The sequence below is a fragment of the Fringilla coelebs genome, assembly GCF_963513975.1.
Source record: "Fringilla coelebs genome assembly, chromosome: 1".
NCBI classification, from domain to species: Eukaryota; Metazoa; Chordata; class Aves; order Passeriformes; family Fringillidae; genus Fringilla; species Fringilla coelebs.
The window spans coordinates 96,369,655-96,396,822 of record NC_140028.1 but is presented as its reverse complement, the minus strand read 5'-3'; the positions used below and the strand labels follow the sequence as shown (position 1 = coordinate 96,396,822).

General features: G+C 37.8%; 1 protein-coding gene across 1 annotated transcript in view; it reads right to left on the bottom strand.

Moving 5' to 3' along the window:
• ADCY1 (adenylate cyclase 1) overlaps positions 1 to 27,168 on the bottom strand; it is a gene marked incomplete at both ends in the record, with an annotated part of 143,433 nt that overhangs the window by 47,598 nt on the left and 68,667 nt on the right. Inside the window, 3 exons of the mRNA XM_084226822.1 lie at positions 898 to 1,056; positions 7,716 to 7,843; positions 19,338 to 19,449. Coding sequence (XP_084082948.1) covers positions 898 to 1,056; positions 7,716 to 7,843; positions 19,338 to 19,449 — 399 coding nt within the window. The remainder of the gene's footprint in view (positions 1 to 897; positions 1,057 to 7,715; positions 7,844 to 19,337; positions 19,450 to 27,168) is intronic.

Here is a 27,168-nt window from a genome sequence, read left to right as displayed (position 1 = left end):
CCCCATATATTTGAAATGTCTTCCAAAAAGGTATCTGAAAAAATTTTACTGTTTTCCTCTATAAACATGTGTTCAGATTTTTTTCCACTGGGTAACTTTAAGATAATGAATACATAAGATACACTGCAAAAATTATCAAAAGTAGATGTATGCAATAAATAAAAATTCATCATTATCATAAAAAAATTAATTGGTTCCTTTGTCCTTCTGTACAGCAGTCAAGATCTCACAAAAATCAAAAAGAGTATGGCAGGTCCTAGTCCAAATGTGAGCTACACGCAGAACACCCATGCACCTTTGAAAATGTTCACCATGTTTATTTAAATTGTGTCCAAGGCTGTGCAATGAGTACTTGAAGTTCCAGGAAATGCCCCATGGGTTGGCTGCAGGTTTACGTGCTACTGTATCATTTGCAAATGTCATCAATATCTGAGTTCATAGACTGGTATGTCTTTTCTACAGCATACAACTAGTGCTGGAAATCTGGTCATGTAAAAGGAGCAAGGCATCCCCCTCCCCCCCTCAAAGTGTAGAGGTGTGCAAGGGTAAACATTTCCTGGAAAGGCTACAGGGTTTTACTTTTGTAACATGAAATGATCAAAGTCTAGCATTCTTACATTTCTGATATTGTCTCATTCCTACTTTTATATTCAGCAACTACTAAAAACGATTTTGTTTTAAAATGTTTTACTTCTAATCTAACCTATAACTTATACAAATATCAAGACCATTTGGAAAATTCCACAGGATAAATCACACGATACATTGATTGCTCCTGCCAAACACAATCATTTTCATCAATAACAACTATTTTGCAAATACCTTAAAAATGGAAGAAATTCTTCACCCATAGAGTTTTCTATTTTTTTTTCCCCCTACTTTTTTTTTCAGACTTACCCAGGCAGTCCTCCAGCTTCCATTACATTAGCTAATGTCACATCATTTGACCAGACATCATATTGCCATTTTCGGAGACCCAGGACCCCACAAAGCACCCTGCCTGTATGCAATCCAACTCTCATGTTGAGATCAACCTCTGTGGCTTCTGCAACAGATCTGTAATGGACAGCATCAGAATTAATATTTAGATGATGACTGCTCCTAATTTTCTCTCCTCCCAAAATTCACACATATATTTACACATGACCCAATGGAAAGCATCTTATAAAACCTGAAATGGAATATTCAGGTACTGTCCTCTATCTTCACTAGTTTCAAAGCCCTAATTGCAGTTCAAAAAAAAAAAAATTATTGGTTATATTTTAATTACTGTTGGACCAAAATATCAGTATTTCTAAATTTCTTGACCATTTCTGTGAGAAAAGAAGCACTAATTGAGGTTGCCAATGTATAAATAATTATTCCCAATCTATTATGTTCTAATTGTTCAATTACCCTTACTAGAGTGCAGGACAAAGAAAATGACAAAAGTTATAAATCACTGTAAGAACAGCAGAGTGATTATAAACACTAATATTGTTCCAGTGCTCCTGTAAGAGTGGCACTAAAACAACTTGTGACTAGTCTTGCGCCTGTAAATGAAATCTAATGTTCAGAGATTTTTCACTGCCTAGCTGGTAAAGGATGAATTAATCTGCAAAACTGTTATTGAAATGATATTTTTTTTTGTGCCACAATAAGGAAAGATTCTTCATTTCTGTGAATGAAGGGCATGCTACGACTTGCACTCTGCACAAAGTTGTGAACACTGAAAAGGCACTTTGAAACTAACAGTCTTAAATATTACATGTTATTTAATAACACTGTACATAGACTTTTTCAGGTCTTTCTGTTAGACAAACACCTGTCATTCCACAGTCCAGTTGCTGTCCAAAAAGTGATATTATATCTGAATAAAGGAAACTGACTATCACTGTAAGAATTTATTTTCTCTTCACTTTCCTAATTTGAATTTTCCAATGCATTTAATTGAAGAAGACCTTAAAATGGGACTCTAGCTATCCTTTTCCCTTGGCCTTCATTGACCAACTTTTTTTTCAAGTGTCATCCACCTACACTGGATTTTGCAGAGATGCCTTTAGAAAGACTTTTCAGCTATTTCAGAAGTTGTACTTGTTTAAATACAATTAACAGAAAGGTCAGCATAGATCAAGATGTGGGATGTGCAGCAAAGATACCTGGCCTCAATTTACATAAGAAACCCTTCACCTATGAAGGTACATTCCATGTCAGCCATCAATAATGTCAGTAACATGGCAATCTCTTTGATCTCCGCAGGGAATCTCAGCATAACACATTTTTCAGTCATATTCTATGCAACAGCACAGAAAGGCTTATGCACAGCTTTCTGAAAGATTAAATATTTCCTTGTCCTATTCCTACTCACTGCAAGTCAGCTCTCCCTCCCTCAGTATCTGCTCCCAGTCAAGCCTTCAATATGACTTTGAGGAGTCCTAAAATGATTCTAGCGTCACAAAGCTTTGTTGTGCACACGGTTTGACAGATCTTTGAGGAAATGAAAGACCCTAATACCATAAGCCACCTAACAACAAGTGACCACACTTTGCATCTTCACCTGAGCATGTGTATTGTGTCTTTAACAGATTGACCTTACACCAAGGCCACACCTTGCAAGACAAAGCCCTTCAGGATTGCACCTTCCCTGCCTGTATCCTCCTGCATAATCAAGAACCTATGTAATAATCTTAATTAATGAATCTGCCAAAGTTTAGGTTTCTCTGTTCACAAATGAGTGTGGGTTTTTTGTTGGTTCCCTCCCCCCTCCTCCATTAAAAAAAAAAAACCAAAAAAACCCAAAACCTCAGACTAAATATCTATGGAAAGACAATGAGTCCAGACACTGATAAAGTTCACTCAAGGTTTTGACATTGTTTTGTCTGACTGGGGTAAATTTAGTCCCCTTTTAGAAATGTTAATAGAATAACAAAAAGTAAATGAAGAAAGATGAGCAGAGAAATACAACATGGCTGATCATACTCCTTGTTAAATAAGCTGAACTGTATAATGCACCAATGAACCAGAAAGCAAAATCTGAAAGAACTTTATGTTTTGAGCAAAAACTTCCCATAAATAGTCACTTAGTCAAAAATCTAAACTGAGAATACATTTCTACATCTTCCCCAGAAGGTACAATGTGTTTCAGAGTTGCTTTCATCATTATTAAATTTGAGTAGGAAAAAAAAGCTCATGAGAAGTTCATTACATTTTTTGAGTTTATCTTGTAGACCTTTGTGCTTTTTATGCAGAAAATTTCCATAAATAAACCCCACTGAACTATCCAAAATGAGTAATATTAGATAATATATAAAGAAGAGGCTTCAAATTTAAATTCAGAGCATTGCAATGATCATGTTCCTAAACAACATCAACATTTCTACAATAAAATATCACAAAAACGTCCAGTAAGGTATTTTAAATTATAAATACATTTCTGACAAAATATCAGCGCTTCACAAACAAGCCAGGAACAGGAAAAAGGAGTTTCTCAAATAAATTATTAATTATAACTTATTCTCTCATAGGTTCCTATACTTAAGTTTTCCAAATGTTAACACAAAAGTAGGCCCAGAAACAAATGGAAATCAAAAAAACATTTTCTATTTAAACCAACTGTGCTCAAAGTCTAAGGAACTGACTAATAAGAAAAGCATCTACCCTGACAGCTCAAGTATCCTACAAAGTCTTTAAATTTTAGTTGCCTCAACTACAAGTATTTTATGTGCTGCTACAAGCCATGAAAGTAATTTAGATTACCTGCAGAACAGCTCCAGACCCGTGCTCCTGAGCATTTAGTTTGAAACAAAAAAACTCTGCACGCCATTTCTTATAATTACTTAGGTCTTTTCCTTAAGTCTAAAAATATCAGCAGAAATGAATGTTTCCTGCTTAAAGGCATAGATGTGATTTTTGGTTCAATTAGATAGAGCTCCTCAGAGTGTTGCTCAGCTGCAGCAGAGCACTAGGACAGAGAGACAGGGCTGTTGAAGGGCTGCTGGCTTGCTCGGGCAGAGGTGCAAGCTGATGAAGCTTTTGCCACTGGTAGACAGCTTCCTAAAAATGCAGCTGCTGGTTCTCTAAAGACTTGACATCAATTCACTCCTGCCAGTTCAAATGTTTCCAGGCCCTGGACTTTTGGATGACCAGGGGAAAAGCTTCAAGAGTGTTGACATTAGGGAAGTCAATGCTTCTGTCTATTTCCTCAGACAAAAATCACACAGGAAATCTTGATATTTCCATTGGACTTATGCAAATGGGCTGCTATAGTTCCTGTCCCTTTCCTGGTGCTTTTGGTCAGCCAATGACCAAACCCATTGAAAGGAGAGAGTTCAAGGATCAACCTCTCCAGTGCAAAAACCTTCCCAGGTGCAAATAATCCCAGCTTCCATCTGTGAGGTTTTACATGATGACTGGTGGAGTCATTTGCATTAGGTAGAGTGATCCATTCAAGATAAAATCACCTATGTGTCACAGCAAATAGCTGATAAACCCCACTGGACTGCCCAGTTCTCAAGGAGTAAAAGTTCATGCACCTCAGTTTCCTTCAGACCCCTTCAAAGCCCACAAGCAACAACAACAACATCCAATCAGAAGGTGAGATGAGACTTATCCTAAAGTAACCCATCCCCTCCTCACCACAGTATGAGTATGTTGGACTAACAGTCAGCAGCAGTTGCTGTGATCCACAGATGTGCTCCTTCTGTGTCATGCTCCCTGCTACTGCACACAGTCAGTGATGCAGCTGGTGATGCAATTCCCACTGGGTCAGTACTAAAGTGGCATCCTAGTAATGCGTTAACAGAAGGAGCATCATGAAAATGTACTGTCTGTGTGACAGCAGGAATGATTATGGATTCCATTAAAGTTTTGAAAAGTTTATGAATGTTAACCTGAGTATTTTGACCCAGTCCAAAATATGGTATTTATATACTGCTCACTCAGAATCTCTTTATTTCCAATTGGAAACATTACAGATTACCTCTTGCTCCGCAACATTATTGAATGCAGGTAAATAAGTATGTCATTTCACCACATCTCATCTCCTAAGAGGAGTAGCTGTACTGAGCCCAAGAATTGTTTAATACAATTTGTATCCACTGTTGAACCAAAATATCAGTATTATATATCAGTATATCAAACTTATCACTAGGAATGACAAATTCCAAGCATAAATTTATAATGCCAAGACCTGAATTTTACAGTAAAGTGAATGGACTTTAAAAAGACTACCAGCTGGCATCCACCTCTGCATGAAAGGGGCATGTGACTTTCTATCTGATGGAACTGATAAACAAAGCTTAATAATCATACCAATACAATATAAAATTCTGCATTCCAACTTTACTGTCAGAAGCTCTTGATTTCTCCTTTTCATTTACTAAACACATTTTAAAACAAATTAGTCTGGGGCATCTAACTTCGGTTTCTGTGAAGGAGAGAGACTAATTGTGCTTATGCACAAAGAATGCAGAATATATCCCTCGCTATCAAACAACCTCGAGTAGATCTGGCATTGTTTTGAAACCTTGCCTCTAGCCCATCTTGCACTCTCACCTTGCTCTGACCACTAACTACACAAAAGACCTAAAATTTATTAATTCTTAAAAAAATTAAATCCTGAAATGGCCAGTTATCTTCTAGTATAACTTGTGACTAAACATGCCTAGATAACATACTACAGCACTTCCACATAAAATTGCAAAGTTGCTGATGCTGCAAGGGGCTCTGTGGAAGGGGCTGACAGCGGGCCTGTCAGCTAAAGGAGCGAAAAGAAGCAAGAAAAGAGCGAGAAGAAGCAAAAAAAAGCTAATAAAAAGCTCTCTCCAAAGCTATCACCAAAAAGACCAAAAAAAAAAAAAAACAGAAAAATAATAACACCTTTGCAGCTAAACAAAGTATTTTTAAAAAGTTAGTTAAGTCACCCTACGTTACACCAATAAAATCATATTAATGTATAGTAACCAATAGTACAAGTAAAAAAACCATAAACAACTAAACAGTGTATAAAAAATCAACCATGTTCAAAAATAAAAAGTTACCAACTGAGACTGCTTGTAGTCTCTGCTTTGTGTCGTAACCGCCTCGACAGCGACAGGGCTCTGGAAATCATCTAGACCAACATACTTGCTCAGAGAACAGCCAGCTACAGAAGTTTGTCCAGAACTGTGCCCAGCTGGGTTTAAATCTCTCCAAGGGCACAAATGCCACAACTTTTCAGTGGAACCTATTGAGTATCTGACTACCTGCACAGTAAAAAAAAGTTTTTCTTCTAATGAAATTGAATTTCTTACACTTCTTTGTGCCCATTTCCTCTCATTCTGGCGCTGGATGTCACTGAGAAAAGTTTGGCTTTGTCTTCCTTATTCCCTCACTCTAGGTATTTGTGTGCATTGATAAGAATCCCTCTGAGCTTTCTCTTCTGCAGGCTGAACAGCCCCAGTTCATTCTTTTCTCAGTCAACTCCCTTTCCAAGTTTACATTATCATGTCAGTAGGCAATAAAAAATACCCTAAAAAGGGAACATGTTCATTTCTAATAGTAAAACTGAAACATTCTAAAGAGGAAAGTTCCAACAGCTATACTAATACCTTATTTGTATACATGAAATACAGCACAACTAACAAATTAAAGATCAATGCTAGGTTTAAAAAAGAATCACAGCATCATTTATTGCTTTCCAGGAATTTTAAAAAACCCCAAACAAACCAAAAGGCTTTAGGAAAATGTGTACAAGACCTGTACATATAGCTATGTTTCCAAAGGTCAGGGTTTCCTTATAAATGGAGAATCCATATTCTGCTGAAAGAATACACATATTCTTTTAGGGTTTCATATCATAGACTATCAGAAATTATAGATTAAGAGATTAAAAAGTTTTTTTATCAATTTTACAATGCTTACAAATGTGATGAACTCGCATTGAATAAGGGAGAAAGTGAATTATTTTACCCAAGTTTTCATGCTCTGAGAGATTTTGTAGTATGTTTAGCAAATGAAAAGGAGAAGTGGTGAAGAAATTTTCCACAGTAGTGGAAATTTTCTTCACAGTAGTGAAGAAATTTTCCATCTTTATCCTTTCCTTCCTATGTAATGAAATAGATCTCCAGCTTCAGCTAAAAGCTCATTCACACTTCCCTCACATCCATATTTTTTGCCTTGGCAAAATAATGATCAATGTAGACCTCTCAAGAGTAAACAAAAATCTGAGCAGCAAGGTAAATTTCATGTTACATTTCTGAAAAGCAGAATAAATGAAAGGTTTAAACATTACATTAAAATGGAATAATCAACAGGCTACGATTCTGAGACTGAAAACACATATATACAACAGGCATACATCAGGACTGGTTTTGATTTTACATGCTGGTGTACAAAATGAGCAGTGTTTATCACTGCAAAGCAGCACATTTGCCTCCCTTCATTGTGGCAATAGGCAATAGGGTACATTTTCTTGTTTCCAGTTTTCTTTCTACCACCTATTCAGAACATGTATGTGCCTCTACATACTCAATTTGTACACTTACTTCTTACAGTGATTAAATGGAGTGGAAAATCAATGTCTAGAGTTCCTGAATGTCGTTTCTGAAATCAGGGTCCTGTGGCCTGAATGCAAGAGTGTGACTTGCCAGGTGAGTAGTGCTGGCTGACCCTGGCATTTGTCTGAGAGCACACTTCCTGAGCACCACCGTGGAGCTGTTGCAGCACTCCTGTCTGGGTTCACCATGCATGGTACTTACGTGATGGTGTCAATCATATCCAGTCCCATTTCAACACAGCAATGGGCATGATCTGTTTTGGGCTGGGTCAATCCTGATACACAGTAGTAACAGTCCCCTAGGATTTTTATTCTTCTGCAATGATTTTCCTTTCATAAAAACAGAATGGGAAAAGTTTTACTATTTATATAAATATTTCAATACTAACAGGGTAAAAATCTTTTCCAATACTACGCAATAATTCAGAGAATCTTTTTGTGATCAAAGGAGGCAATTTACAGCTCATGAAATCTGGGTTCCCAGTACACAACAGCTGACACACATTTGTTGATTTATTTAAGAATAGACACATATATACTGGACATCAACCCTGCACTGTTCAACACACATGGGTTAACACTGCTTAAAGATACAGTTCTGAACAAATGTTATTGCCTTGCCCTCATGCTAGGTTAATATAATTTCAAGATTTGCAATGAGACTTCATTTCTATATGAACTCAAACCAAAGGACTGTGGCCAAACTACTGCTGGATATTGGGAAATGCTTACATTCTGAGAAGCTTTTGTTTCAAATTCAGTTCAAATTCACCAGAAAAGATTATTTATTTATCTGTAAAGGTACACACATTTTTGCATTACCTATTCTTAAACCACAGTTTGCAATACAACATAATCAGCATGACAGACTTGCAGATGAGAAGTTAGTCAGCTTGCATTACAATCAAATTTATCTTCTATTTGCATGGAGTTTAATTTCTACAGCCAAAGAACTCTGGTAAAAACTCTCTCATCAAAAAAAAAAAGCCAAAAATGATGGCATGTGATAATTGCTGCATCCATCTGAGCAGAAAGTCAATTTCTAAACAGAGAGCACATAACAAAATGCCTTTAAAAGAGCAACATCTTTAACTAATAAACTATGAGGAGACATGAAGAGATGATGGTATCTTTTGTAACTAGACTATGGCAACTTCTACCCATTTAGAGTTTGGCACAGAAAAGTAAAGAACCTGATTAAATGAATCCACTTTACAAAGCTGGGATTATTCCAGTAAACACCACGAAAAATTAACTGTTGTGAATATGATGGGAGTGAATCCACAAAAGTTTGATTCTTTTCCCAGCAGTGTGCAATATAGACTTCAGCAACACAGGAAGGGAAAAAAAAAAGAGAGGGTGGTGATGATGGACTTTAAAATTTCTGGGAAAAAAATACCTAATCATAGAATCATACTCATTCAGCTCCTCATGCAGACATATATTTTCATCCAGTCTCCTGCCTACAAGAATTAAAGCCTTCCTGAGTCGACCACATCATTACCCACACTCCAGCTCAGAAGCAATGATTGTGCCTACAGTGATCCTTTTCTCTCTGACATATCACCGTGTACACCAGCATTTGAGGCTTGCTGCTACACACACTTCCTGCTGAAGGCATTCCCATGCCTTTCTACTTTGTAAATGTTACTCAGCATTGAACAAGTACTATAAATAAGAATTACCTCTGTTCATGCATGGAAGAAGGCACAGTTTGGGAAAGTTGGCTTGTCTACTTCTTTTTATAAATTAAACTGCAAATTCAGATCTCACCTCAAAGAGGAGACCTGTCTTTTTGGGGATGCTTAAGTAGCAGAAAAGGCTTTTCCAGTTGTGACTACTTGACATTTGCTCTTCTGTACATCAGGATTTTAAATATTCCACTAATTATCATTGCTAATATATATTTTATTGAATACAAGCCTAATTCTTTTAGAAGGATTATCACCAGGGCCCTAACAGTGTTCCTGCAGCCTATAGCAAAAAATGCCTCACCAATTTTACTCAGACTTTTTTGAAATCCTTTGCTAAATGCTATTATATAAGTAAAAAATTATCAATGTGCACAAAGCAATATGCAGATCTCAATATCTCTGTTGATAAAGAACAGTCCTTTTAATTCAAGGTTTTTGAACACGAATCACTACAGTTTTTTAATGGAAACCACAAAATATTTTACTAGATACCACTAGATTATACTCCTGAAAAAAGACTTCCCCCATCCCCCCTCAATTTTGGGCAGGTCTTGAAGCACTAGAGTATACTCAGTAGTTAAAGCCGAAGCCTGCTTTCCAAAATAAATTCAGTTTTGGCCTATACTTCAAAATCTTTTACAAGGGTCTTTTCATCTTTCAATTTGGTATGCATGATTTGTGGCCAGGCAATGGCTATTTAACCCTCAGGAAAGCTATTCAGAAAAGCCATTTCAGTAATCTGGGGGGAACAACACATAAATGTTAATCAATCAGCCTCTCCTATTAGTGTCTACCTGACAAATTACTAATTTCTAATGACTTGACAACAGCCTGGTAGACAGTTAAATAAATAAAATTTAAAAACCAAACCAAAACAAAATGGAGTTTACTCCATTGCCACAAATTCTTATTTGTGCAGGAGAAAAATAAAAGAAGAAAATAGGTGCAACAGTATTTTCTGGAGAGATATTTATCTTGATGGAAGACATATGGCTAAATAACCTGCTGGTTTTGAAATCACTAGCCTGTTTGTTTCTTTTCAGGTATTATCCTCACTGTCCTGCTTTATCAATTAATATACAGTAATCTCTAGAAAAATTGTTGTTTTCTTTTTTTTTGACATGTGAGGTACACTTCCAGGAGAAAGCCACAGTGCAGTTTTGAAAAAGCCATCTTTTTACAGACTGATATGCAAACCAATAAAAAACCTCCTCCTCTGTCTTTGTTATATTTCCTCAGCAACTTCCAGAAAATCCTTCTCTTGTCAATATCTTTCACAGTTGTGATGCTGATGAATTCATGTGTGATAGTTACAAATTCCAGTCACAACTGACACAAGCAATGTCTGTTTAGAAACAACAGGTAATTTGGTTTTATGGACATGATAAAAAGCGCTAGAGACTGCCAGCACTGCATTAGGCAGGCAGCTTGCCCACCTGTGGTGCCTCACTAAGACGTTTCCAAGTGGATCAGCAGAAATCCCTCGGGCAGAACTGTCAGTCACAGGGTCAGGCACTGTGTAGTGGAAGCCCAACGCAGAAAGCAGAGGATTTTGAAGTTACTAAGAGCTTTCTTCACACTTTCAGGAAAGCACTTCATAAAGCAGTTTATTCCATCTGTTATGTAAGACCAGGGAAGCGGGAGGGGGCTGCTTTGCTGCAAACAACTCTGAGGTTCTGTTGTTGTTGCAGTCCTTCATTTAATACACTTTGCCTAAAGAGTGAAGTCTGTCAACTCAGACTGAAAAACTGAAAATTCAGAATTCTTGTACCACACAAGACAAATCTTTGATATATCCAGGATAACGATATTTTTTAATAAAAAGGGAAAAGATTTTACAGTTTGTAAAAAAAGATTATACATAAATACATATACACTTATATATGTTGTCTCAAAGAAATAATAAAGAAGGTGTCAGACTTCTCCCAGCAAAACCCATAAGTATGACAGTGAGATGTTCTCTAGAACAAAGAGATTGTACTGCATAAGTGCAAAGTCTTTTAAAGGAGGATCTTTCTCACGTGTGAGATTGCAACAATCCTTATTATCACTGCTGGAACTTTGTTTTTATTAATAGGCTATCCAAGTAAGTAATTGTTATGAGAATAGATTCAAAATCAAGATCAACTTTTGTTGCTTGTAACTCTGTCTGGCAGGAGAAGAGTTTCTTTAAATTTTTTATTTATTTCGGAGATGGCAGATACTAATGCTGGAATGAATCCCTGGTCTTCCTGCTGTCATTGCAACAATCTATGTATTTGTACAGAGTCAAGTGTCACCATGGTATGTGGTTCCTACAAGAGTGAGCCAAAGAGGAAGGTCAGATGGACTACAACTTTAAAACACAGGATTTTAAAAGTAAGTATTGGACTCTGTCTTGAACTCCTTAGGCTGCAGTGGAATTGTGCCAAGGCCGAGTCTGATCCTGTGTAACTTAATTGCAATACATTTAAGGCTTATTATAGTCATCCATTTTTTTATCATCAAGTCTAAAGTAACCTGATCTGCAGGTATGCTTTTCAGACTGTTATTGTCCTAACCTCCTGGAATCACAACCTATGAGCAGGCGTGACTTTAATTATCCATAAATTAGAAAGACATTTTTGGGCCATTCTTAATAAAAACTGCACCATCTAAGGTTCAAAAGGTTTCTGTACCATATCCAGCCAATGTGGATTTGGTCATGCTTTGCAGAGTAAGACAAAGGGTTAATAAGGCTTACAAAGAGATGCATAAGTAGTGTTTCCCCCAACTCACACCCTACCAGACTTGCAATCCCTCATAATGCTATGGACTTTAGAAATAGTAATATTTTGTTTTGCTTAGCCTACATAAATGGGAACATGAGTTTGATCACTTCTTACAATGCTTAGTTATTGCAAAGTTAGGGTCTTAAAGAAAAAAAAAAGAAAAGAAAATAGAAAACCAAAGCCATGTTCAGGTTCACCATTTAAATGTTGGGGAAAAAGGGAGGAGATTTATTAGGCCTGGACTTATAGATTCAGGGAAGGCTTTGACATCCTTGTTATATGTCAGACTTCAGCTGTGGTGAGATCTCTGGATATTGATAGGCATAGATGCAAATTAGTACAGGAGCAGCCCAACATGCAGCAGAAAAGTGGAATGAGATGTATGCACTGGCAGCACAGAAAACAGTTCTGGGGCTCAAAACCCCAGCATGCCTCTGTGGGGGGAAAAACATTGCCCTACTCTCTGAAAAAAATTTTGCTAGCTCAATATTTTCTTCACACATTGAAGAGAAGTCACGATAGAGGGAAACCATTAAATGCAAATTTTTGATTGCTCAGCTTTCACTGAAGTGGAATAAACTCGGGGCAAAACAGTGAACTATGAGGGCTGAAGAAGGAAACAGATGAGTCTTTTAGCTCTGCTGTCAAGAACTTCATCACTGGGGCCAGGCAGTGCCACAGAGGGTCACGGTCACCTTCCCTTACACACGTTCAATGAGACAAAATAAGAATAAGTGACCCTCAGAAAAGGAGCCTTCATGGAAGTATTTATGGGGTTTTTTCCCTTCGTATTTGTCATCTCTTTCTTCTTGGATTATCAGTCACTTTCACTTGGAAAGCCCCACCCATTCCAACAGCTTCCTTTGCTGCAGGAATCCTCTGAATTGTCTTTATCAGGTAGGCACAGGGGATCAAATTTTCAATCCATATTAATCAAGATGGCATTATGTGTTTCAGGGGAACTACACGCAGTTACACCAGCTGTCCCTCTTATCCTCAGGGACCCAAGACATAACTCAATAATCCAGGCTAACCACATGACAGTCACAGACCTTTCTTAGTTACTACTGTATAAAATGACTACTGAGGAAAAATACTTAAAGCATATCTAAAACTCCCTGAAGACAAAAAGGAATGATGAAAAATGCATTCCTTATTTATCTCTCTTCACAAACCTAGAACTTCATTCTGCTTCCAAAGAGGCCTTGAGAGAGGACAAAATAGGATTTACCACTGTTACCACTGCATCTTATTTGCAATGTTATAGCATGTGCAGCATATTTAATATTTATAGCTGTTTCTGCCAAAATGCTATTAATCTCAGTAGAAAATTGGATTAGAAAGCTTTGAATCACTCTAGAAATTATCATTTACTACAGATGTGTGTGCATACACAAAAGACTTGCTGAAAGAATTGTATCTTCTGCTACATCCTCTGAAGATGAAATGATGTCTCTATTCAATTTCATTACAGTTGTTTATTAGGTTGGAACAAAAATCATAAAAGCCTACATGTTGGCTATCACACAGTACAGATATATGCATCCATCCATAAATATGTGAAGATGTGCATGTATGACATGCAGACACAGAGTTCTGCAAGTTTACCTACGTCATCTCGCATATATACACAGCATATGGGATAAAGGCAAATTTAAATATTCATTCCCTGCAGTACTAACCAAAGTGGCTCAGCCAGATAGCTGTGGGTGAGACTCCAGTTCTGAGCTCCCACCTTCCAAAAGATTGGAATACAGACTGGTATGAGATATCTGGGTGTTGATAACTATTTCTGGCATTACTACTCCACTCCTTCCTTTAAGCAGAGATATAGTGACTGTCTCTCTGCTGCAAGTGCCTTGGGAGAACATACTACAGTGTTTGGCTGTTACAGAAATTGTGAAGGACAAATCACCCTCTTTCAAAGTCTTAAAAAAAATGGTGTTAGTTGGAAGGCTGTATAATGTAACTAAGCAGTGCTGTACCAAGTTGTTAAGTTCAGTGCATGATGACAGGAAGAGATTCTTTGTAAGCAATCACTTTACAGTTTTTGTCATTTGCACTTTCTTAATGTATTTCATTCTCTTCTAAAGTTAAGTGAAATATAAAAAAATATTTCTATTTTTTTCCCTCAGCTGTAACAGTTTTGTGCATCAAAGATCTTTAGAGAAAAACAAAACTGAAAGCATTCCATGGAAATTACAACTGAGTGAATGTCTCCTAGACAGTAGCAGTATTCTCAAAAGACACAGCTAGGTGCAGAAAAAGAGGAAAACATGGGTTTAGATTGACATGAAAAACTCTTTAGAACTCTACCTTGATACCCCTTTGAAACTTTTAGTTTAAAACTTTTTGCCCCTTTGTCCTACAGATCCTGATAAAATCCTTGCTGAGTTTTTAAAAAGCCCCCTTTTATTTATTGAAAGACTACGTTAAGATCTCCCTGGAGCCTTCTTCTCTAGGCAATGGTCCCAGTCTTTCTTCACAGGAGTGATGCTCCAGCCCTCTAATTATTCTGTTATTGTCCTCTGGACCCACTCTAAGAGATCCTGGTTTCTCATGTGCTGAGTGCCCCCGAGCTGGACACAGTTTACTCATCTGCAGTTGCCATCTGCAACTTTCATTAATGGCAGACAATTTCACTTATCATATTTCTTTTTTTATCAGTAAAACAGAAGAGATCTAGCAACAGGGTTTCTCTGAGTAGCATCCAAATCTATTTTAATAACTATATTGAATGTGGGCCACAATGTGAGAGATTATTGAAGCCATCCTCTCACATAAACTTCATAGTGAAATCCTAAGTGTAATGAAGTGACAAGGACATTACCATCAGCTCTATTATATTGCAATATAGTGATAATAGTGCCAATAGTGATAATGTACTTATGAAAGTTGTCCAGCCTATTAGAAAATTCCACTGAACCCTGTAAATTACTACATACATATTTTACCATTTTCCCCTCAGGTTTTGAAGTGTATGTTTAAAAACTGAAACAACTATTTTAATAACCTTTTAATTGAATAAATACTGCACATAGTAGCTTTATAACTAACATTAGTTCTTGTGCATCTGCTAGTCCCAACATGAAAAGCCTTGAGAATGAGCTAACTGCAATACTCCATAGAGTTCAATTTAGCAGAGTAATGGAGACATACTTATTGCAATAAGGGTTAGCAAATAAAAAGAAGAGTTTCTACAGTGGCAGAAAATATGAAAAGAAAACAAGTGTGGTATAGGAAGTGCCACAGAAAATTACTTGATAGGCTCTGACTGGGGAAAGCTGGCCATCCCCAGGTGAGCATTTGTAAGCTTTTAGTTTAGTAATGTGTTTGTAAAGTCATTAAAAATTATCTACCATTATGGGAGCCACATTATGCATGAACAAATGCAGAATTATTCAGGACAGCTATAAAAAAGGATTATATTAGTTTCAAATGCTTTCCCTCAATTTTATTGGCAATTCTATATGCTGACCTCAAATGACCTAAATTTTGTCTACATTTTCATTCTTACAATAAATGCTTTCCCTACTTCACATGGAGTATAATTTTATGAAACTAGAATATTAAAATGTTTTTAGTTCTGGAGAGTGAAAACCTATGCAACAATCATATATCTTAATTTACTTGGAATCTTACTTAAAAAGGATCTCAGCAAGAATATCTTATACAATCATGACTGACACACATGCTTGTCTCCTTCCTAGGTTTTATTAAGTATTCTTTCAGATTCTTTCTTTTGATGAAGATACATTCCAGGAAAAGCAAGCCTAAACCAAATACACCATAAAATGCTGAAAAATTAAGCTCTAAATTTCAGGAAATAGGTATTTTTCCAGATTCCAGAAGTACTTTTCTCTATGCTAACTGCACAACAGGTCAGCACAAGAAGTGTCAGTATATATGCCCACACTTCAAACACCTGAGGCTGATTGGAACAATTCAGTACAGTCCTATACAAAAATGCAAATTTCACATTTGCAGTATACAAACTCAGGAACAATTTGGTAATTTGCTACAAGCATACAAATTATGAAAAGAATTGTGACAAAGGATTAGCATACCAAGCACAATATCCTCTTATCTAAAATAAACTGTAAAAAAGGCAAGACCTACTCTCTGGGGTACTTGCCTATTTATATGCTCCTACCATAAAGTGTGCAATGTTAATTTTTCCCCTTGAAAATTGTTCCCAGACACTCACTTCAGCTTCACTCCAATCATTATTCCCTGATCCTATAGAGTTACAGGCATATTGACTGAGAACACTTTCCTTTAAGAAAGTTTACGTCCTTAGGTCTCTCCAGGAGACATCTCCAGATGGCTGTTCAGAACTGGGTTTAAACTTATGTGGTGATCTGCCTCAGTGGGATCCTGTGTCTGTGCTGACTTTCAAGGGAAACTGAGGAGAAAAGTCTCCTTAAAATTAGCACTTATAAATATCCTGCCCCCCAGTGCCCAGAAATTTTCACAAAGAAGGGTTAGATGCTCTAAGTTTATACTTATGCTTTCCAGCACTAATTTTCCCATCTTAAACAGTCGACAAAACTTAGCTTATTTCATATTTTAAAAATACATAATTCTCTTAATATAAACTAAAAGCATTCCACAGATGCAATATAAAAATTTTTTTAGAGTGATTACTTCTAGGAAAATCTAGTTCAATGCTCAGCAAAGAACTAACTGTTCTTGACACAGTTAAAAAACACACAAGCTGATTAAAAATATTATCTACTGATTCTTTGCCTAAGGCTCAGAAACAATGTTTTTCAGTTCAGCATATTTGAGCTTGAACTGGTAGCAAGAGACACTTCAGTAATGTTGAAATATGCAAAGTAAAAATTGTTAAATGTTAAGAAGACAATCAGGGAAGGACACTAAATTAAAATGGAAAGAAATAAAAATAGATTCAGTCTGACAAAGCCTGGAGGTATAAATAACTGTGAACAGAAAAAACAAGGAAGTGGTACCAGTCTGCCTAATAGATGAGATACCAAAAGTAGCATGAAGAAATGAGAACTTTCATTCAGAATATTAAAACCCTCTTCTAGTGATGTCCTTTGAAAAGCACCTAAAATTCTTTTTCCTTGTCAGCTTGTAAATGAAAAGTCTTAGAATTCCAAGATGCAGAAATGTGGATGCTGAAAGGGAAATATCTGAATCTCTAAAGACAAATAATTAATTCTCCATGTAGATTAGATGCAGGAAATATGTGAAAAAAAATATACCAAAGAAAAAAGCAATTTAAGAAATTAGAAACTTCTCTAAAAATCAAACATTTTTCATTAAAATTCAGGATGCTGCAGAACTGCCTCCTCTTTTCTATTAAGATGACATGTTACAAGTAAAATATTTGGGACATGTCTAAACTGCATCAAAATATAATAGAACTTTGACCATGACAGCATAATGCAAGTGATTATATCTCATTAAAATTTGTCACTCTTATGAGTAAACTGAAGAAGGACAAACTGAAAGCTAGCTATAGTATCAAAGGTTGATTGCAAGGCATCTGAAGACCTCATTGAAAAATCAGTTGCTTGAAGCATTTATTAATAATATGTAATACAGGATGACTATCAGCAGGGGCAGTCTGAGACTGCACAAAGCTACTCTTGTTTAATGGGAAGAAACAAAAAAAACTAAGGCTTTTTTGCTCTTCTGCAATCTCCAAACTGCTTCTTCAACCAGCCTTGCACCAAAGGCTGGCACCTGCTTGGTACCTGCCTTCTGGTGTCAATGACACCTTCACTGGCTGCCCATGGCCATGGCTAAGGGAACAACCATGGTAGGGCAGCCACCTCCCTGGCCATGACACATCATAGGATTATGCATTTCTGTGTGCACACGTGTGATCTTGTGTTATATTACAGTACTCCCCTCTTGTTACATGGCTCTGTAATCCCTGGCTAAAAAGACTCCACAAATGACAGCATTGTAAATTTTAAAAGAGCTTATTAGGTGTCTGGTTGACATATAATTAAAATGCAATCAAAGTAAGACGGATATTTGAACTTCCTAAACCATTTAAGCTCTTGCAAATGACTGTCTAAATGGACGTTCATTTTTATTTCTAAGGCATAATCTATGAAGTACTCTGGGCTAAGGACTTGTGCTCTCTATGAGGTCCTGCCAGTAGTTGCAGTAGTGAACTGGTTACAAAAATTCATGATTAAGCCCCCTAGAATTCCATTGCATCTCTACTAAGCATCTAAGTTAATCTTCTGCTTTTCATGGAGAAAAGGGAAAACATAAGTTTTTTCTGTTATGACTTGAACATCTAGGGAAATCAGAGCAAAGCACTCCATCAAAGGACAACCCACTTAACTAAGAATAGGTCTTTCTCAACCCTAGGACCTTGTGGAGCTGAAGGTTTCTTTCTCCTTGGGGTTCTTGAGAGCTGTTTCTCAAGATGGAGATTTAGATGCAAAATGTCCACATGTTTTAGATCTATCATGAGGAAGGCTGCACCAAGGAGAAAAATGAGTTTGCTCTGAAAAAATGTGGATGCTATTTATGTTGAGGACCTAAACAAATATTTTCTTTAGGCTGTTGCATGGAGTCTGAAGACAAAATAGCTAGGCAGTAGAGGAGCATAATTTATGTGGAAGAGCTACTTCTCAGCAATGAAGGTTTTAAGGACAGCTGGCAAAGAAGATAGATTTGATGAAGCTCTGCTTTGTTCAGGGGAAGACATATTTTCAACATCTTGTTAAATGTAATTTGAAACAAGATGTGTGACTTTTTCTGGCACAGCAATTCCTCTCATTTCCCGTCCAATGGTTCTTGTCAAATTAGGCTGCTTGGAGTTATAGGCAAGGAACATTTCACTCATTTTCTCTTCCTTGGGGAATCTAGCACAATATAAGTGCAACAACACAAACACAGGCATCAATTTATTATATGGAGCCTATTTTGCCTACAATAACCTTCCTTAAAAGCTACCATCATTTCTGTTTGAAGGAGTGCTCTCTGTGAAGAATGAATTTTACTCTCTAGCTTCCTATTATCAAAGAATGTTTTATGCCATACTGCCAATATTCATATTTTCCAGTGTTCTGATTTTTTTGGATGAAGGATAAAATTGTAAATATTGAAAAAATTTCTCAGTTTTGTACAAACAAAACCAATGAAGAACACTGATGGACAGCATGAAGGGGCAAGAAAAGTATATTTAAAAATAGCACTTACACTTCTTTCCTAAACCATTAAAAGAGATTGTTTTTTCTCTAAAATATTAAAAAAAAGATTGAAGCTTTAGAAATTCATGACATGTGGGGCCAAATCAGTCTATTACAGATTTCTAACATGAATAACTCATGAATCATTTTTCAGAATGAAAGGCAAATTAAATTGAAAAAACAGGGTTGTACTTACTGTAGCTAATTCATCAAATTTTCCAAAAAGTTCATTCAGCAGCTTCACCAGCTCTTGGGCAGTACACTGTGATGCCAAACTAGTGAACCCCACAATGTCTGCAAATAAAATACTGTAAAGAAGTAAAGAGACATGGATAAATCAGTAGAGATCTTCACATTCTTGTTACTCTCTTTCACACCACAAATGTAACCCAAAACAAAAACTCCTGAAATATCAACAAAGTGCTAGTTGTAAAAAAAATAGAAAATATTCAGAAAAATAGGCATTAGTCTGGTGCTGTCAGCTGTTTCAGAGAGCTCTCAGACACTTGCAATTGCTCCATACCTACCTGGCAGATGAGGCAAAACACCTCATTCATAGAGTGCCCAATGAATACTCTAGGAGCATGGTGAACAATTTACTCTCTTTGCAGCTAGGATCTCCTCAGCTAAATTGGTTTTTGAGACAGTTTTACACTGCTAGAGTTCCATAGCCAAACTTTGCATGAGGTTTACTGTGTACTGAAAGGCAGGAGCTAATAACTTCAGTGCCGTAGTTCTGTAGTGTGTGATGATGCAGTAACTTCCTGTGAGGAGCTAGAATCCACAATTCAAGCCAGTATTCTCTGCACTGTACTGCCTGGCTCAGGTAAGTGTCTGGCTTTAATCAGTATTGGCAAGGTTTTAATGCCCAGCAGCTTAATCTGCTTTAACAATCCCTGCTAGTCAGGGTTCATCAAGGGAGATATTTGAAATAAGTGCAGGTACCATTGTGATTGAGAGAATAAAAATGCTTGTGTAAATCACAAATCTCAGGAGAGTATGGTGCTGTGATCCTTTCAAATCTTTAGATCCCTTCTGTTGGTAGAAGCACAGGATCAGCTGCAGGAACACACTGCATTTATCTCCAACATCCAGACTAGAAATGTCAAATAATATATGAAAGCACTAATAAACCACCCCATGATATATAGCCTAGGTATAATTGGTGTAGCCTAAAACTTAGTTTGCTAACTGTATGTTGAATTAAACATTATGTACTCCCATTCACCTCAGCAAAGCTTCACTCTTAAGATAAAAAAGCAATACTAGAAAAGCAGGCCTAATAAGTCTATTGCTTTCCATTCTTCATAAGGAAGTCTCAACACTTCTAATATGTTACAAAAAATGGCAAATACAACTCCTGACTCCCACCCTACTTCCATAGTTTCATTTAACCCGGTTTAAATCCCTGTCCACCACAGCAGGTAAGTAGCATATCCCAGCACAAAACCAACTCATCCAAAGTGCAATGACTTTGGTCTACTAACAAATCCTTTATGTTGTAATTTTAATCCCTGGGGTAGTGTCTTCACTCAATACTCCTAGGAGAATGCCTTATGAGAACAGTGCTCAAGATGGCCCTGGTTCAAGGAAAAAAATAGTTGTTCAATTCCCATGCTGTTTAATCATAACAAAAAGGCTTCTTAAAATAAAAAAGTCAGCATTTACTTAATTTTACTGATTTCTGTCTCTGCTATCACAAAAGTGAACCAGTCAAGTGGTGGGTAAAGTAAAATGCATTAACAGAGTTCAGTAACATCTGCATATTTGCCCTGAATGATCTAATCATTCTCTTAATACTTTATTGACGTCCTTGTTGTTTGATGGCCTTAGGTCTTTCTGGAAATTCAGTTACCTAAATTCCTTGAAGATTTTCAAAAGCACTTAAATGTGCATCAATGTATTTCAGACATTTTGCTTTATGGCTATATTTCTTTATGGCCTAAATTCACATCAGAACTTATAAAATTTAAAAAGGCACAGAGGAAAAAACAACAGTGACAATTGTTGCAATCCAGTATGTCATGTAGTTTCCTGGTTTTAATTCAATACTATCAGTATGGAGGGGGAGTGTGGATGATACTTTATAATAATAGCCTCCGATATCCTCTCTGCCATTTTACATCTCATCTATTCTACAAATTTTACATTTTGATTGGTTTTACTTTTCTATTTCCATTTCAAATATGGAGGTCCACTTTTTTTCACTGTCTAACCACACATAGAGTAACAAAAATATTTCCAGCAGCACCAACAACGTCCATTTGTAAAAAAACCCCACAACCCATGGCATTGGGAGGGGGGTTAGGCCTTTAAGGTAATAACAATGCCATCTCAGTACTAAGGTCTTTAGCAATGAGGAACATCTATATACATACAAACCAGAGATGTTCTGTGTCTTAACAGGTAACAGAGCAACCATTACATCACTAACATGTACACTGATAACAAAACCTCTCTATTAGTGAAACACAGAGAATAGGAAACTGGTTCCTACATAATCATTCCATTAAGAAGAAAGTTGTTTTACGTATGGGTGCCTTAGTAGGCATCATACATAATGATCATACATGTATCAGTATGAGATCCTTGCTAATCCTTTAAACTTTTAAAGAATACTTTGTCCTCAGCACTTGATTCAAAACACTGGTCATTGTACAAAAATGTGAAGTCCATAAAAGTGCCCCCAATACAGAACTGAACACACCATTGAAAATCTAGGTAAAAATAAGTAATTACTGTATGTTGAGAGACTGATGTTCAATTATGCTTGTGAACTTTTTAATACTGTAGTTACCTACATGTATACATTTTAAAGCTTATGGAATAGGTTAGGTAATATGATCATTGTTACACTTCCTTTTTTTACAAAATTCCCAACTCTTTTAATACAATAAATATGCAAGTATACTTTGCATATTTAAGTATGCAAAGTATACTTTGCATACTTAAAATACGCAAAGTATAACTTTCATGTCTGGACATGGCACAGATGGGGAAATGCTGTGAGTAGAAGTTCTGCCTTTCATGAATGAAAAATCTCCTTTTTACCACTATGATATGTTACAATCATAGTAACCGCTGCACTTTGTTTGAGAGTAGGCTGAAATGCCAGTGACTAGACCTGATTTTGCAGCAACAGTGGTAAGAAACAGCCAGTGCAGAAGCAGGGGATTTCCCTACTACCCAAAGTGCAACTGGCACTGCTGCTTCCATGGTCTGTTCCCAGGGGTGGAAGTGCTGAGGAGAGCACACCCACACAGAGCTCCACAATTCAAAAAATGGCATTGAAACTCAACAGCTGATTCATTTTATTTTAGCTAGTCAACTGACCAATATTATCTCTCCTACTTCTTCACCCATCTGTGTCCATCTATAGCCTCTTCCCACACTACTTGTACTACAAGTATTGTGGGGCAGCACCAACACACACTCTCATTGTACATCTGAAAAAAATTAGAGTAGCATCTTGGTCTGCGACGGGGAGTCAAATTACCCAACTGATGCAATAAATTTTTTTCCCCTCATGTTCTGCTTGGATTTTTGGGAAGTAAAGGACAAGAAGGCCTTTATGAGGAGATGGCAAAGTCAGTCATAGGGAATGACAAGAGAGATGAGATTTGAATTCTTACTATGGCCATGAAATCATGATGGTACTAAAGAGAGAAATTATAAGATATACAGTGCCAGAATTCCAGTCATAAACCCGAACTGTTTCCATGGCCAAATTTATTCAAATATTCTCAAAGTTTAAGTCCCCACATTGGCACTGAAATTCCCTTTCCTCTATTTTGGATATATTATTCACACAAAAGTAGTGAAAGCTTTAAATTTAGGCCACGTCTAACATACTCAGAAAAGTTAAAACAAAGCAGCTACAGGAGTGACATCAATGCTAAAGCACATTAATCACTCCTCCAGATATACCCATTCAAGAGCAAAGTACTCTTGCTTCACAGTAACTTAATCTGCAATTGCTATGGAGGTTCACATCCTCGGAGAGGATTAAACTAGAGTAAACTATTTATGCATGAAAGATTCCTCATAATTGTATGGTATACAAAGGAACACTTCATAATGATTGCCAAGTAATTTTATTTTTAAAAATGTAAATGCTGGCATATATAGAAATAAGAACTGAGAAGCTACCAATTAACAATTGTTTCTCTTAATGACCAAACAGGGATGAAAGTGTCCCTTCTTGAATTCCACACAATTATACAATTTGATTCCACAGAATTAATAATGCCATTGGGCACTTTGGTGAAAAACCAAAAAAAACCAGTCTCCTTTAGAATACAACTATTAATGAAAGAAGAGAAATGAAAGTGGGAAGAAACGGAAAACAAAGAACAAATGTTACTTCTGCTCACTCAGCACGCATGTGATTCAAACACTGCTCTTCTTTACAAGCAATGTGAAGGCGTTGGTTGGGAGGGCTGGGTACCCTGGTGCTGCCTCACAACCCAGGGCTCAGCAATGCTCCATGGGCTTGCATGGCACAGAGATGAGACTGGCTGGACTACGGGCCTCCATATTTTCTGCTTTCCCCTTTCTAAAAATCAGGGTTATATTTCCATATTTCCAATCATTAGGGACTCCTCACTTCACCTCGCTGACATGGCTTTTCAAATATGATAGACAGTGGCTTAGCCACTATCTGCCAGTTCCCTCAGAGCTCACAGATGAATCTAGTCAGGTTCCATGGACTTGTGCACACACAAGCTCCTTAGATGGTCTTGAACCTGATCCTCTCCTGCAGCAGGCTCAAGATGTTCATTTTCTCAGTCCCTGTATTTGTCTTTTTTCACCAGGGAGGCATGGCTGGGGCACTTGCTAGTGAAGAATGAGGTGTAGAAGTTGAGAACCTCAGCCTAGCTGAGAAAAGAGAACTTTGTCCAGTGTAGCCAGGTCTTCTATTTCCTATTGGTGAGAGCTGAAGTTATCCCTAGTCTTTCTTTTGCTTGCACCATATCTATAGAAGCCCTTTCTGTTGTCCTCAACATCCATGGCCAGACTCCATTTTATCTGGGCCTTGGCTTCCATAACCTTGTCCCTAACTTCCTGTACAATTCCCATTTCCTTCCCAGGCCACCTGCCCTCATTTCCACTTCCTGAAAGATTCTTTTTTCACTCTGAGTTCGCTCAGCAGCTCATGATCCATCCATGATGGCCTCCTAGCATTTTTGCCTGATATCCTCCTTGTTGGATGCAATCTTCCTGAGCTTGGAAGAGGTGATCCTTGAAATTCAGCCAGCATTCTTGGGACCCTTTGCCATCCAGGGCTCCATCCCATGGGACTGTTCTCAGCTGGTCCTTGAAGAGGCCAAAGTCTGCCAGGGAAGTGAGCTTGCTATGTACCCTTCCCACTGCCTTGAGGTTCTCAAATGTTGTACGTGTGATCATGTTGTGATCACTGTAGCCAAGGTGCACTCCCCACCACCTCCTCGCTCTTGGTGAGCACAAGGTCCAGTACAGCACCTTCTTCTTGGCTCTTCAACTGCTTGTGTACAGAAATTGCTGTTGGCACGTGTGAGGAACCCTGGGGATTATGTCCTGCTGTGCTGTCCCTCCAGCAGACATCACAGTGGCTGAAACCCCCCCATGAGGACCAGCATGAGGCCACTTCTGTTTGCCTATGGAGGGCTTCATCCACACCATCCTCCTGAGCAGACCCCCCCGATACATCCCCTGTCCCTGCCCTCCCTCTACTCTTCACCAACAAGCTCTTCTTGGCGGGATCCTTATCCTTCCCCAGAGTTCCATACACTCCAGCTAGTTGCTGACACGGAGACTACATCGCCTTCTCATGTCCCTCGCCTGTCTTTGCTAGAAAACCCTAAACCTTCCACTTAAAAGCTGCAGTCATAGGAGCCATCCCACCACGTCTGCACCATGCCCATGGTTTCCCATCCACACAGGCCAGTGCACATCTGTAGTTCCTCTTGTTTTTTCACCATACTGCATGCATTTGTACAGAGGGGTCTGAGCTGTACCCAGACACAGCAGGCTCACTGGCTGGGGTACCTGGAGTGCCTTTGCACTCTTCCAGGCATCCATTAGAGGTGCTGACACCTGAATGTCAGGACTGGAAGGGATAGGTGCCCCCATCCCCTGACTAATCTGATTTAAAGGTCCCTGCACTAGTCTGGCAAGTCCCTGACCCAAGACAGTTTATCTCTCTGTCAGATGAGCCCGATAATCCCTTAGTAAACCAGGCCTGGCAAACTGAGTCCCATGGTCTGAGTGAGCAAAACCATGACTTACCGATCATACCAGGATTTTATCAGTAAATTCACAGGATTAGGAAATTTGGCTAATCTGGTAAAAACTGAAATCACTTTGGTTTTTAGACAGACAAGTTGTTAGCAATCATAAATTGCAACAGCATAGTATTATTCTAATATATCCTTGGGGGGAAAATAACCAGTTGTTGAGCAGAGCTTTCTTAAATTTCTGCTGTAAACTTGATTTAAAAGTCTGTGTGATGCCATTGTGTTTCAGGAGCAGTGCTGCCTTGGGTTAGAGCTTGCTTGCTCCTATTGCTGCCTGCTTGCTTACAAAAACTGAGAGAACGCAGAGTGAGTGTTACTGAAATGCAAGAGAGCAGCAGAACGAGACTAGTTAGAAATATTTCCTTCTGATTGCTTTATTTGAGATGCAAGGCACACTTTTTTCACTAGTTTTCTCTCCCAAGGTAAAATGGTTACTCTTTCTGTGACTTAAGATCTCCATTGCTCCTCTAACACCTGCTCATGGATAACCACAATAACCACTCGTTGATACAGCTACACATGGATTAGTATTGTCTTTCTTCTTCCACACAACCATAGCAAGGCTGACTGCTTACCCTCCAGTCCTACTGCTCTTACTCTCATCTAGTAAAAGAAGTGTAAAACTACTGGAGTTTTTAGGTTTCATTTGTGTGAAAGCATTTAGCTAAAAATTTTTTAATCAGTTTTTAATTGATTCCTAGAGTGTAGCTTAAGATCTCCCCACTAAAAATGTGGCCTGTTTTTACAGTCACCTTCTACATTTCATAGGGAAATTGGTTTATTTTTGACAAAGCAACCCATTTTTTTTTAATGAATAATATTTTATATACAAATAGCTTAAGTTATCAATAAAACAAAATGATTTTAAAATAATTATAGTCCCAATATTTCAAAATATACATAATCTGAAGAAGAGGGTTATGGAACTGCAAAAGTCAACAATTTTACAAATAAACTTCTTCAGAGGAGTTTAGTTTGCTGTAGAACATTTCTTGCTGCAATGTGCCTGTGCCTCTGATCTTATGATACCTCCTTCTTTCTTAATGAAATGCATCTAGATTTCTGAAAACATAACTTTAAAAAAAAATACTGTAATGACAGTTCTTTCAAGTAAAGTGTTACAGGGAATTACATCTACAGGTACCAATGAAGGGCTCCTGCTAAACACTACACACAGAAAACACATATAAACTAACTAAAACATAACCTAAACTAAAATCGATATAAATTTTGTATGACTGCATTCCCCACAGATTACTGCAACAAAGCACAAATAATAGATAATGTGTAAATATAGATTTGTAATCATTGAAATGCAGTGCTTTTCTTTTGACTGTTCATTCCACTCCCTATTTGCTAATGACACAGGGAGTTAGTGCAGCACCTACAAGTGACACCTGGCTATGTGGTGTGGCTGACAACACTGGAGGGCAGGGATGCTGTGCAAAGGGACTGGATGGGCTGGAGAGGAGGGCCTGTGCCAGCCCCCTGAAGTTCAACAAGGCCATGTGCAAGGTCCTGCACCTGGCTTGGGGCAATCCCAAACCTGGATACAAATTGAGGCATTAGTAGATTAAGACCAGCACTGCAAAGGAGGGCTTGGGGGTACTGGTGGATGACCATAAAGGCAAATGTATCCTGCCACACATAAAAGGAACTGTGGTCAGCAGGTGGAGGGAGGTGATTCTGCTCTCTCATGAGACCCCACCTGAATTTTCAGGAAAGACATGTGGCTGTTCAGCCTGGAGAAGA